This window comes from Dromiciops gliroides, chromosome 1 (genome assembly GCF_019393635.1).
Source record: "Dromiciops gliroides isolate mDroGli1 chromosome 1, mDroGli1.pri, whole genome shotgun sequence".
NCBI lineage: Eukaryota > Metazoa > Chordata > Mammalia > Microbiotheria > Microbiotheriidae > Dromiciops > Dromiciops gliroides.
The window spans coordinates 702,994,966-703,009,291 of NC_057861.1; the positions used below are offsets into that span (position 1 = coordinate 702,994,966).

The 14,326-nt window shown below is 43.9% G+C and overlaps 1 protein-coding gene across 2 annotated transcripts in view; it reads right to left on the bottom strand.

Annotated features, from left to right (window-relative positions):
• The window catches only part of CHCHD6 (coiled-coil-helix-coiled-coil-helix domain containing 6), a 296,649-nt gene extending 284,039 nt beyond the window's left edge, over positions 1-12,610 (bottom strand). For both annotated transcript variants that reach the window (XM_044005467.1, XM_044005395.1), the window contains exon 1: positions 12,380-12,610. In XM_044005467.1, coding sequence (XP_043861402.1) covers positions 12,380-12,463 — 84 coding nt within the window. In that variant the 5' untranslated portion in view covers positions 12,464-12,610. The remainder of the gene's footprint in view (positions 1-12,379) is intronic.
• Positions 12,611-14,326: the final 1,716 nt, after the last annotated feature.

The window sequence follows — 14,326 nt, forward strand, 5'->3', positions numbered from 1 at the left end:
GTACAGGGAATGTCCTCTATGCCAATGAAATCCTAGGTCTGGTCCCCATCCCGTAGCCTACTATGTATGAGGACTGTGCTAAGGGCTAGAAATAAAATGATGAAAAATGACCATCAAAATGTTATAATCTAATGTCTCTTTTTGAATCTCCAGCATTTGGCACAGTTCATGGCACATTTTAGATACTTAATAAATCCTGAAGACCAATGGGGGAATAAGAATAAGGCAAGTACACAAACACAATACAAAAGGACAATAAGAAAAGCAAAGGAAAGCTACAGACAAAAAAAAGCTATGAGAAATAGGAGGGAGGGGATCACCCTCAACTGTCACCAAGAGAGTAAGGCTTCACAGTCAAAGTGGCCCGTGAAATGGGCCTTGGAAGAAAAGGATTTCAATGGGTGATGATGCAGAGGGAATCTGTTCCAAGCCGAGGACTAGGTGAATGCACAGAGGTGAAGGGCGAAAGGTAAAGGGGAAGAAAAGGCCATAGTCCAGCACAGAGGCCAGGATCCAGGATCGAAGTCTTCCAAGGAGAAATCTCTTTTATACTCTTGAATAGCAACAAAGGCCAAGTGTGTGGTCAGGCAAAATGGGCAAGGCAGCCATGGTGTGATGGCACACTCCAGACTGTCACAGTGGGATATCTCTGAACTTACCAGGCCATTATGAGGAAAGCTCAAGAGAGTTCCATCTCACTTCAACACTCCCTACTGCCTACTGGTCTCACTTTGCTAGAGTCCATCCCAACTTCTTTGTTTTTTCCTGGTCACAATCTAGCAAAGGAGGTAAAGAAGCCAAGGACATGGCAAAATACGGCAAAACGGATGGAATGCATAATAGTAATGCTATTTAGCCAATAATTCCTTCACCTCCTTGATTAAGACACAAGCACAGGGGTAATGGTCTCTGCAAAGGCTCCAACACTCACTGGCTTTGTGTCTGTGACCAAATTACTGAAACTTTCAGAATTCCCAAGTTATCTGTAAAATGGGAATAACAGTTGCAAGGGAAGTGTTTTGTAAACTGCAAAGCACTAAATAAATTTGAGCTATCATTATTATTATTACTATTATTCCCCTACTCTTCACTGCCCCATGATAAAGTCGAAAGCCTTTGGTTTATTATCAGAGGCTCACCACAGTTTGGCCTCAGCCAACTCCAGTCATTCTTGGCTTACTAATCGGGCCTTCTTCTGAAAAAGAAGAGAGGCCCTGCAGATTTGGAACTAATCCAGCCTCCTCCAGCACTTGGATTCTGCAGTTAGTTAACAAAGTTTCAAGGGGGTCCAGGTAAGACTGTGTCTGTCCTCTAGTTCTTTGCATTTCTCTCAGTTCCAGGTACAGTCCAGGCCCTTGGTGTGAAGGAAAAGTGAGGGTCAGGGTCAAGATAAACTGGAGACCTGAAGGAAGGCTAGGGTTCGTAATTAACCAACCGAGTCTTGCCAGGTCCTGAAAATGGCTGTTCAGTTCTTTCTTCCCTCTCAATTAGGAGAAAAGGGCTGTGTAGAAAGCACCACCCCTTTGGGCCCTGGTCGGCACTGAGGAAGGGATTAGGCTTAATGCCTGAAAGGAGTAGTCATGTTCTAAAAACCAGAGTTGAGTATCACTGCAGTATTTTGCATCTTAGTTTTATTTTACCTTACTTGATATTAGGGCCTGACCCTATTATGTAAGTTAATATAAGATAATTAAAACATTCAAATGGTCCTGGTACCTTTCTTAAGGGAATTGGCAGAGTGCCTATGACCAGGTCCTGGAAATTCTCCACTCACATTTACAACAAAAAAGCCTGATGCAGATCCTTGGCTTCAGTAATATGACCAATGAAAATAATCATTTATCATTGTCGTCATTGTTAAAAATCGGTAACACCCTTAAATTAGCAGCAAGTGTCCTTTAACCCAGAATGCCTCCCCCTCTTTCTGCAGACAGTCCCAGGAATGGTGGGGTAGGCATAGTGTAAGGGAAAACACAAAGGACAAGAGTCAAGAGCCAGGTTCTAGGCTCAGCACTACGACTAACTAGCTGTGTGATGCTGGGTGAGTTACTTCCCTTCTCTGGGTCTAGGTTTCCACATCTGTAAAGCAAGATGGAGTGGACCCAGTGGTGTCCAGGAGCACCCCCAGCTCTAATACCTACTCTGCGACTTTCTGCCAGCAGCCAATACTCACAGCCTCGTGTGTAGCTTGCACTTGCCTTCTTAAATAAAGGTCATATGAGGAGACAGAGTCGCTCTCAAAAAGGGGGAAAGTCTTTAGGGGCTTACTACTTTTAGCAATACCTGCTTTTCAACCTTGCCAAGACGGCTAAGAGGCAAAACTGAAAACATTCAAATGACTTCATGAAAAGATCTGTCTCACTGGGTGGGGAAGGGAAAGGTGAATGGTTTTCCAGAAGGGAAAGCAGAGAAGGGCAAACATTGGAAATAAAAGTGATGTCAAAACAAAAGATATTGGAGGCAGCTAGGTGGCACAGTGGATAAAGCACCAGCCCTGGATTCAGGAGGACCTGAGTTCAAATCCTGCCCCAGATACTTGCCACTAGCTGTGTGACCTTGAGCAAATCACTTAACCCTTGTTGCCCCACAAAAAAAAAAAGAAAGAAAACAAAAAGATATCAAGAAAAGAGTTGTTGTTGGCAAAGAAAAGAGTTTTAAAAGAACACATACAAACCTACCTTTCCAGTCTTACTCTACGTTATTCTCCTTCGTGCATGCAATCTACAGTCTAGCCAAACTGGCCTATTTGTTACCTCAAATTTCTTCCCCACTCCCCACCATCCTCCATGAAGTCACTAGAGTGGTTTGCCTAAAGCTCAGTTCCAACCGTGTCACTGCCCTACATAATAAACTTCAAAGGTTCCCTACTGTCTCAAGGCTCAAATACAACATGCTCTGTTTGACATTCAAAGGCCTCCATAACTTAGCCCCCTCCTGCCTTTCCAGTCTTCTTACAACTCACTCCCCACCCCAAGCGACACTGACCTCCTGGCTGTTCCATGAATAAGACGCTTCCTCCATCACACAGTTCTGGGCATTTTCTCTGACAACCATGCCTGGAATGTTCTTCTTCCTCTTTACTGTCTACTGGCTTCTCTGGCTTCCTTCAGGTTCAAACTAAAATACCACCTTCTACAGGAAGTCTCTCTCAATCCTTAAATTCCGTGCCTTCCCTCTGGTAAACAGTCATCCTCAGTGTAGCTAGCTTTGGACATATTTGTTTCTCTGCCATCTCCCCAGTTTGAGCGAAAGCCCCTTGAGGGAAGAGATGATCTTTTGCTCTTTCTGTATCCCCAGTGCCTGGCATAGTGTCCGGCACATAGTAGGTACTTAGTAAATGTTTATTAGTTGATTCATTTTTTCCGCATACATAATATTCGACCTCTTATTTCCATATCTGGAATGTTCTTCCTCCTTATCTCCGCTTCTTAGAATCCCTATTTTGCTCCGGTCTTTCTGGATCTCTTTGGCAGCGAGTACTACCACCCATCTTTAAATTCTCTTGTATTTACTTTGAGTGTCCTTGAACGTGCATAAACATCGGTGAGCACAGATTTTGCACCTGGGTTGCTGGCATACCTTGCCTGAAAGCTTGATCATTCGCCCTTCCCCTTTGGTGCTTTGCAGACATCCAGGTACACTATGTTTTGACTTCTTCCTGATTTAACTATCACTACAGGAACTCGATCAGAAGACAAAATGAGCTGAATCTAGTAGATTAGGGAAATATATGCATCTCAGTGTACAAGCTGTCTCTCCAGATAGAATGGAAGTTCCTGGAGACAGGAACTATTTTATTTTTGTCTGTCTGTATTCAGTGCATGGCACATAGTTTGGGCTTAATAAATGCTTGCTGCTTTAATGTTTGGGGAAAAGAAAGCACATAGACAAATGGCTCAGGGAAAATTTGTTTTAAACCAACATCAGTGGGTGCCTTCCAATCTATTTTCCTTACCCCTCTAATACAAATTCCCTCTCCGCCTTCCTGAAGGTGCATTTAGCACCAAATTATTAAAAAGAATCTGATATCGTACATGGCTCTGCCAGCTTCAATCTTTTCACCAACACATCCACCTCACGTGTGAGTCTGGAAACCACATTCTAAGGTACTTGGTGTGCATGAATTGGGGGAAGGGAGACAGTGCAGTGCTGACATTATGCCCATTTTACAGATGAAGAAGTGAAAGGCCCAAGAAATTCAATGATTTGCCCCAAACTGTTAGCAACAAAGCAAGAACCAGCTCCAAGGCCTCCCCACTGCAGAGAGTCCCTTTCCTCTAAAGCTTGCGAACAAAGACACGGTACTGGAAAAATCACTGGACTGGGAGCCCTGAAGGAAGAACCTGGCAGGGACTCCCAGCTCTAACACTTCTCTAGGTTTGTGCCCCCAACCAGACACTTTCGTGCATCAAACATTTATTCAGGGCTTAGGGAAAAGAAGGTATGTTCCCATTTGGCACAAGGCACCATGGGTCTCGGATGAGGAAAAGGTCTGCACTGCCCATTCCCAGGTGTGTTCTGAGGAGAGCACACTGCCAATTGCAAAGCCCCCTCCACTCCAGAGCTCAAGGCTCTTGCAGCAGCATTGGTGGGATAGAACATGAACAAAGCAGAACCACATGATGTGGACAGAGAATGTCTAGCATCAAAGTGGTACCAGCCAAGGAAGAGAGAGCAGGGTCAGCAACAAAAAGACCAGTCATGTGCCCTCCCCTTTATGACAATAACTCACAACTATATAGCACTTAGAAAGGTCTAGAGCCCTTTAATCGTGTTATCTAATGATATCATAATCATAACTTGCAACTACTGTGTACCAAGCACTATGCTAAGCCCTTTACAATTATTACTTCATTTGATCCTCACAACACCCTGGAAGGTAGAAACTATTAGTATTCCTATTTTGCAGAAAAGAAAACTGAGGCAAACAGAGGTTCCATGACCTACCAAGGGTCACACAGCTAGTAAGTGTTTAGAGCAGGATTTAAATTCAGGTCCTCCTGACTGTACCAGCAGCTGCCTCATTTAATCATTTAATCCTCAAAGCAACCAAGCTCTAATATTTACACAGACTAGACAACAGTGAAGTAGGTAGCACCTTGCATATTTAGAAACTGGGGCTTCCAAAGGTTAAATGACTTGAAGAAGAAAGGCAGTAAGTAGTCAGCAGGATTTGAGCCAAGCTGGCTGACTAACAACTGTCCTGCACTCTTTCCACCTGCCCTTTCAAACTAACCTTGCTCCCCATCTCCACGTTTTATCCCTCCCTCCAACCATCAATTCTCTTCCCTCTTAACTTTGTTCCCTCGCTAGTGACGCCTCCTCAGTTCTCACTTCTATCCCACACTACTTCCCCTTCCCTCTATTTCTCTGTCATCTCCCATTCAAAATTTTCAAATCATCAACATCTCTGAGCAGGAAGGAACCACAGATTATCTAGTCCAACCTCCTCATTTATATGGAGAAGGAAACTGTCATAAGCATCACTGTACAAATGTCAAAAATGCTAAACTCTCAGAATGAGCTGGGGTGAGTGATAAATGGTAAGGAATAGAAAAACGGGCTTTGAAAACTATTTTAGGGGATCAAGAAGATCGAATGGGAAAGGATCCCTGCTAACTCAACTCTCAGTTTGCTTGTTTTCTCCACCAAAGAGAATAATCTTTGGGCTGGGAAGGTTCAAACAAAAATGGTAAATTATGGAGTTGAAATCCAAGATAAATGAATAGGGGGTAAAAAAGCACTCATCTGCCACCAATGAGTTTAAATAACTAGGCCAGAACTGACTACATCAGATGTGTCAAACACAGCACAACACTCCCCAGGCCATTCTGAATCAGATGAAAATACAATTGGGAAACAGTTCACCAAAAAATAGCAATATAATAGAAGGCAAGTAATGTTAATATGGAGTTTTCTAATTCAATCTGTGGCTGCAAAATTTGTATTTGAGTTTGATACCAGTGAAGTGCATGAACTACCAGAAGAACTAGCAGATCTGACAGCTGAACTGTGTCAGCAACCTTTGAAAACCCATGAAGAGGGGGAGATTGGACTGACAATGGGAAAATGTGGTCCTCGTGTACAATATAAATCAGTCTTCAAACTATGAAGTGATGAGCTTGACTTCAATTCCTGGTAAAATTCAAGAATGTGATATTAAAGGGAAGGTTTGTGAATACCGGGAAAGGAAAGTAGTGAACACTAGGAGCCAGCACAAATTCATCATCAACAGGTGTGGTGTGCCAGACTAAGCTTATTTCCTCTTCTGATAGGGTTTCCAACCTGGTAGATTTGGACAAAGCCAAAGACACTGCATGCTTGATTTTCAAAAGCATTTAACAAAGTCTCTCAAACTATCTTTGTGGATAAGAAGAATTGTAGGTCAGACAACAGTACAGTGAAATACGTTTGGAAGTGGTAGAAAGACTAGATCCAAAAAGTATATGTGGTACCGTACTCAACAGAATGGTGGATTTAGATTTAAATCCTGGTTCTGCTCCATGTGAGACCTTGGACAACTCCCTTAACCTTTCTGGGCCTCAGTTTTATCATCTATAAATGAGGAGGCTGAACTAAATGTTTTCTTAGTTCCTTCAACTCTAGATTGAATGACAGTATTAACTTGAAGTAAAGTCTGTAGTGGAGTGTCCGAGGGATCTGTCCTTCCTTAGTCCTATTTTATTTGAAATCTTTAGCAACAAATTGGGGGAAGGCAGCAATGACTTGCTAATCCAATTTACAGATCAAAACTAATAATACTTAGCAAGGATAATGTAATATCCTACACCTGGATTTTTAAAAAATCAACTGAATAAATTCATTCAGCTGGATGAATAAAAGATTGAAGAGATGTAGCTAAAAAATAGCTAACATCTACATAGCATTTTTATGATTTCTAAACCAATAATGGGATATATTATTCCATTTGCATCTCACAACATCCCTAAGAGGTAGAAACTACAGGTATTCCCATTATCATTTTAGAGATGAGAAAATTGAGGTTCCAAAAGGTTCAGAAACTTGCCTAAACCCAGCTGAGGACTGGAGGAAGGTTTTCCTAACCCCATCCCCAGTACACTGTGTACTCTTCCAGGATATTTCTCAGGAAGATCAAAGCCTAGACAACGGTTTGTGTGAAAAAGAAGGGAGGTTCTAATGGACTACAAGCTGAATGTAGAATCAATGGGGTGACAAGCAACCAGACCTGGTGCCTTGGATGAGAAAGGTAAAAATTTCTTTACACTCTGCTCTAGTCAAGCAACATAGGGACTGTTTTCAGTTCTGGGAGCCCTAATTTAAGAAGGACATTAACAAGCAAGATCTCATTCAAAGGACAGCAACTAGCATAATGAGAGGACATGCAATGAGTGGTTGAAGGAAAGGACTTTTAGCCTGGAGGAGAGAAGACTTACACAGAAAAGATAGTTTGTCTTCAAGTATCTGATGAGCTGCCTTATGACAAAGGGATACGGCTGGTGCTGCTCAGCCCCAGAGGGCAAAACCAGGGAAAAGAGTAAAAGCTGCAGAGTGGCAACTCTGACTCTATGTGATGAAAAACTTCCTAATAATTAGAACTGTCCAAAACTGTCCTAGACTCTCTTCAGTTTTCATATAACCTCTTGGTGGTTTTATAACTCCCATGGGGTTAATTATTATCTCTATGCAGATGACTCCCATATTTCTATATCTAGCCCTAGTCTTTCTCTTAAGGGGCCAGGCCTCCATCTCTACCTGGATGTCACATCTCAAACTCAGTATGTCCAAAGCAGCCCATTTATCTTACCTATTCCTCCAAATGTCCACATTAAGGGCATCCCCATCCTTGCAATCACCCAGGTTCACAATCTCAGTCGTCTCTGACTTCTTCCTTTCCCTTGTCTAATTAATGGCCAATTCTTCCTAATTCTCCCTCCAGAGCATCTCTCTCAAACAGATCCCTTTCTATATTCACACGGATACTGCCCTGGTTCAGGTACTCAGGGCTTCTGAGGAGAGAGAGCATTTCCACTGGCTGTCCCCATGCCTGGATGCTCTCCCTCCTCATCTCTGCCTCCTGCCTTTCTGGCTTCATTCAAGTACCAGCTGAAATCCCATCTTCTACGAGAACCCTTCCCCAATCACCCTTAATTCTAGTGTCTTCCCTCGACTGCTTCTCTCTAGTTTGTCTCATACACACACACACACACACACACACACACACACACACACACACACACACACAAAAGTCTCCCAAGCTATCTATCTTACATAATTGTTTGCATTTTGTCTCCCTCATTAGACTGAGTTCCTTAAAAGCAGGAACTGTCTTTTGCCTTTCCTTGTATCACCAGGACCTTACACAATGCCTGGCACATAGTAGGCCCCAAGAAACATTTATTAACTCACTGACTAGATGAATGTCTCCTAACTGGACTCGAAGCTTTCAGCCTCATCCCCCTCCCATCTATTAATCATGCAACTGCCAAAGTGCTCTTCCTGAAATAAATCTGACAAGGCCATACACGCCACCTCCCAAAAGCATCGTCAGCATTCCCCTGCTGCTTCTCAGATCACATCCAAACTCCTCTCCTTAGCACGGAATCCCCCCCCCAAACCGGCTACAGGTGACATTCACAGGTTTCCTGCCCCAGGATCCCCCTTCACACCCACTGTGTCCTGGTCAGACTGGCTCACTTGCTCTTCTTCCAACTTCGAAATCTGTTTTGCTCCTGCCTTTGCTCATGCTGCCACCTACCCCCCCAAACCCCCACCTGCACCTGGAAAGCCCTTCCTGCTCACTTTGGAATCCTGAGCTTCCTTCCAAGTTCGACTCATATACCACCTTCTAAGGGAAGCCTTTTCTGCTGTGCCCACTTGTTAGAGCTCTCTCTGTGCCCCTCACATTAGACAGTGTGCTGAAGAAGTCTTCGGACCGAGGCTAGGTGGCTATTTGTCTTATGGTTAAGGTCTGTAGGTCTCGGGTTTTCTCCTTTGAAAAAACAAGGGGGTTGGCCTAGAACAGGGGTTCTTAGCCTGTGAACTTGTTTTTTAAAAAACATTTTGATGACTATTTCAATAACTGGTTTCCTTTTTTAACCCTATATGTTTATATATTTTAAAGCATAATTCTAAAGTGTCCATAAGGCTTCTCCAGACTGCCAAAGGGGTTCATGACACAAAGGTTAAGAACTCCTAGCCTAGGGGGTTCTCTAAGCCTCCGTCAGCTGTAAATATAACAACTGAAATTTATATAGCACTTTAATATTTTCAAAGCACTGCACTCATATTAACTCACTCGATTCCTCAAACAACCTAGTGCAAAACAGGTGTTACAATTAACTACATTTTGCAAATTAAACAACTTGGGCTGAGAGGTTAAATGTCTTGTCACAGATAGCATCTCAGGTAGAAGTCCAACCCAGGTCTTACTGACTCTGACCACTGCTCTATCTGTTACACTCACTACCTCTCAGCGAAAAAATAACAAAGCCCCAAAAGAGCAGGTAACATGCTGGTAGAAGGGAAGAGGTCAGTTTGTCACAGTGCCTCAGTGAAATGAAATTCTATGGGCCCAGAGAAAGAATTTGACTTGCCCAAAAATCACCCAGCAAGCTGGTGACAGAAAAAGGGCTGGAAACCCAGGTCTAGTGGCTTCTGGTCCAGATCTCTTCCTCATTCCTGCCCCTCTCCCTTCTATGCCTGTACATTCTAATTTAGAATCAGGAGACCTGGGTTTGAAGTCTGGCTCTGTTGGTGATGGTAAAGAACTGGAACTAAGAGAGTGTCCCTCAACTGAAGAATGGCTGAATAAATCAGAGTAAATGAAGGTGAGGGAATACTACTGTGCCCTAAAAAGAGATGAAGGCTGTGGCATCAGAAAAATCTGGAAAGATTTGTATAATTTTTATGCAAAGTGTTTTTCAAATTTTAAAGTGCTATGTTAAATGCTAACTACAGTCACCTTGGTGGGTTTCACATTCATGGTTTTAATTATCTGCAGGGTTGGCCATCCATACTTAAATGGGAATTTGAGGAGGTTTGTGGTATCCTGCAGAAAATCACAGATGACTCCCGTATGTAAAGAAGACTAAATAAAAAACTTTAGGAAGTCATGAATACATAAATATTGTGTTATTAATCTATTTGACAATTTACTGCTACAATGTATATATACATAAACTTATTAACAAGTGAGATTCTGTTAAAAGTTTCAGAGTGCTAAAGAATGAGGGGCCACTGCACTCTTTGGGAACACCCCCTCTTTATCTCTCTACCATCTAAACTCAATCATGTGATTTTTCTCCCCCAGTGATCACTGCACTAGGGGTCTTCTTGGAAAGAAATCTATGACGCAGTCACTACAGCTGCACAAGGGGCCGCAAAGATCCTGCACGGTGTGCAAGATACTAGTCTTGAGTAGAAACTGCAGCTTTTTTATGGGTGCGGTGGGTTGTTCTTACTTGTTTTTGTGTTAAATAAATGTCATCAGAATTATTTAAAATAAAGGTTTGGGACTTAGACAGGCAGCCAGGTGGTACAGGAAATGGTGCCAGGCCTGGAACCAGGAAGACCCCTCTTCCTGAGTTCCAATTTGGCCTTAAACACTTGTGTGACCCTGGGCAAGTCACTCACCCCCATTTGCCTCAGTTTGCTCATCCGTTAAATGAGCTAGAGAAGGAAATGACAAGCTACTATAGTATCTTTACCAAGAAAACCCCAAATGGGATCACAAAAAGTTGAACATGACTAAAAAAATGACTGAACAGCAAATGGGGCCTAGAGTTATTCGAGGTTTTTCAAATTCAGGGAGGTCCTGTGCCCCCAAATCCTGCCTATGTCAAGTGTTATTACTGTTGTTATATTGATGCAAAGTGAGCCTAACCGGAAGAACAATTTAGACAATATAATAAAGACAAACAACCTAGAAAGAAACACCATTCAATTCAAAGACCAAGTTATAGCTGCAGAGGACTTCTGATGAAGCATGCTACCCACCTTCGGACAGAGAAGGGACAGACTCAAGACTGAGACATATTTTTTAGACATGGCCAAGAGGGAAATGTGTTTTGCTTGACTATATATATTTGACACGAAGGTTTTGTTTTATGCTACCCAAGTCCTCTTAATAAAATTGTGACAAACTGAGGATATGGGGTTGAGACAGATAATGTTTTGGACATGGACAACAGGGAAATTAGTTTTACTTGACTATATGTATTTGTTTAAAAAGAAAAAAAAGGGGGTGGGTTTTATGCTACCTAACTCTTAATAGTGAGGTGATAGTTTCATGGTACAGACTGATATATCTATATCTATCTATCTCTATCTCTATCTCTATAAGGATCTCAGTTTCTGTGTATGTGCATGTTTGTATATGTATAGACAGAGAGATAAATATAAACTAAGGCCTATAACTGTGTGTGTGTATGCTTGGAGGTGTGGATAGATAGATGGATAGACAGATAAATGATACATAGATGATAGAAAAATGAAAGATAAGATAGATGATAAATGATAGATGGATGATAGATGATAACTAGATGACAGAAAAATACAGAAACCGAGGCCTGTATCTATGTATGTGTATGTATATGTATGTGTGTGTGTGTGTGTACACGGGTCTCAGTTTCCTCATGCATGTATATACACCAACACCCCACACACACACACACACACATATACTCAGGCCTCGGTTTCCTCGTGTGTACACAGTCTGTTTCCTCATCCTCTATGTGTTTATGTACACATGTATAGGGCCTCTGCTTCCTCACGTGTTTCTACACACACACACACATACACACGTGGGTGCACACTGGGGTGGCCAGCGTGGAATCCGTTTTCGCCTAACTACACACACGGGTAAAGTTTTCTGTTGTTGTTTTCTGGCTGCCTCAGTCTGGGGAGGAGGGGTGAGGAAAGGGAGGGAATGCAGATCGGACAATACGATATCATCATTTTTAAACCTCGGGTTTTCTTTCTTTTTCTTGGGGGGGGGGGGGATGCGGGATGGGAAGGTGGGTTTTTGTTATTGAAAGAAATACGGGTGGACTGGAGGGTTTGTTCAAAAGCCGGGCTCTGCTCCCCACTCCGCTCACCAAGGGCACAGCTAGAGGGGCCCGGGATCCCGTCGGGTCCAGCCCCCTCATGCCCCCGGGCGGTGGGATCTCGGACCAGTCCCTTCCCACCTCCAAGCCTCAGTTTCCTCGCCTGTCTGGTAGGAGGGGGCTGGTGTGGAGATGCCGGCCTGTATCCACGTATGCGCGGGCCTCGGACCCGCCGACTCCCGAAGTTGGTCTGCGGATTCCCCGCCCCTGCCCGCTCCCCCCTCCCGTGCCCCCTCCCCCTTCCCCGCCCCCCTCCCTCCGGCGCAGCGGGCGCGGCCTGGCCCCGCACTCACCCGGATACCCTGCAGCACCCGCACCCGCTCCTCCTCGTCCACCCCGAAGGACACTTTGCGGGGAGTGCTCTCAGTGCTGCCCATCCCCGCCCTCCTGACACAGAAACCCCCGAGGAGGCTCTGGAGACGAAGGGGAGCAAACGCGAACAAACTGTCTCTTCCACAGGACCCCAGAACCAGCTTCTGGACTCCCTGTTCCCTCCGGCTCCCTCGAGCTCCCCGCTAACAAGGCCTCATCTTATTGGCGGCTGGTGGCTGGACAGCCAATCATGAAAGGCTTTCCTCGCGGGGCATGCTGGGAATTGTAGTCTTTACCTTCCCCAGAAGGCTCTACTCCACAGAGCCCCGCCTCTCTAGGCACCTAAATCCAAAGCCAATCCTGCAACAGGTCTGTCGCAGCAGAGAGAGAGAGAGAGAGAGAGAGAGAGAGAGAGAGAGAGAGAGAGAGAGAGTGAGAGAGAGAGTGAGAGAGAGAGAGAGAGTGTGTGTGTGTGTGTGTGTGTGTGTGTGTGTGTGTGTGTGTGTGTGTGTGTGTCGGAGGGGGAGGGTCTGAAAAGAGGGTCCTCCAGCCTGGGGGGTAGCATCCCTTCTACAGCTGGCACTCTCACTCAAGCTCTTGGGGCTTTAGCTAAATCATTTCACCCTGGAGAGGCAATGCGGAGCAGATGGTGCAAAAGGAACAGATCATGGTTTCACAAGGCCAGGGTTGAGGTCCACTGTGGCCTCACCAGCTTTGTGAACTTGTACATGTCACAGATCTAGAGTTGGAAGTGATGTCGGAGGCAAAAAAGGGCTTAACAGCAAAACCTCAGACACAAGCTCTAATTTAGATCTGAGCTCTAAGAGGGACTCAGACCCCAGTTAATGGATAACTTAAGACTCGAGTCTTCATTAATACAAGTCAGGGCCTAGGCTCTTGTTATCTACATTAATCACCACTCATAACAAGAACATAAAGAGGCAGGTCATGGAGACCTTAACATAACAATGATACACAGACAGGGTTTGGAAATTCTAACTGATAAATGAAAAAATTTTGAAACTAGGCATGGGAATGAAAAGGTAACGTGCACAGAAAAGGCCAAATTTGTCCCCAGATTCACTTTATGACTTGTAAACTCTCAAAACACACCTCCATGGAAAAAGTTACCTGCCTCATGGGTTGTCTTAAGCCCCCAGGAACTCCAAATTAGGATAAACCCTCCCATATACCTCCCTAAGGTGGAAATTATTATAATGAGACTGATAATCAATTTAGCCATACGATAAATATAACTGTCTTTCCTTTCCCTATTTGAAAGATACCTTTCCACTTTTCTGGTTCTCTCCCTGTGTTCGCTCACAGTACTGCAATAAAACTTGGTAAGCTGAGTCACTGAGTCTTGTAATTCTTTTGGGATGACTCACGATCACTTCGACCCTAAATCCATCCCACATCAGAAGGACCTCAGAGTCCATCTACTCCAACTCCCCCACCCCACCCCCATTTTACATATGAGGAAACTGAAGCCCAATGACATGACTAAGGTCACGCTCTTGCCCAAAGTCACCTGCACATTTAGCATCAGGAGTAAAATTTTAGCCCAGGACTTCTCACCCCAGAGCCAGTGCTCTGTCCATTGCACTAGCCTTTCTGAACTTGTATATTAATCTCCAAAATAAAGACAATAACACCTGTTCTGCCTATAAAATCATAAACCTTAAAGTGCTCTATAAATGCCAGCAATTGTATGCCGATTTCCTTTCACTGACCTACCACCTTTACAATCAACCATTCGTCCTAGCTCCTGCTGGCATATAGGAAGAGCTTAATAAATGCCTTTTGACTAACTAGTGCCCTTGCCCTGATTACTTAAAATTTATCCTGTCTGTGTTTTGTTTGTACACGGTTATTTGTACTTCCTCTCTCTCATTCTCAAAGGCAGACCATCTTTAGCCTTTCCTTGT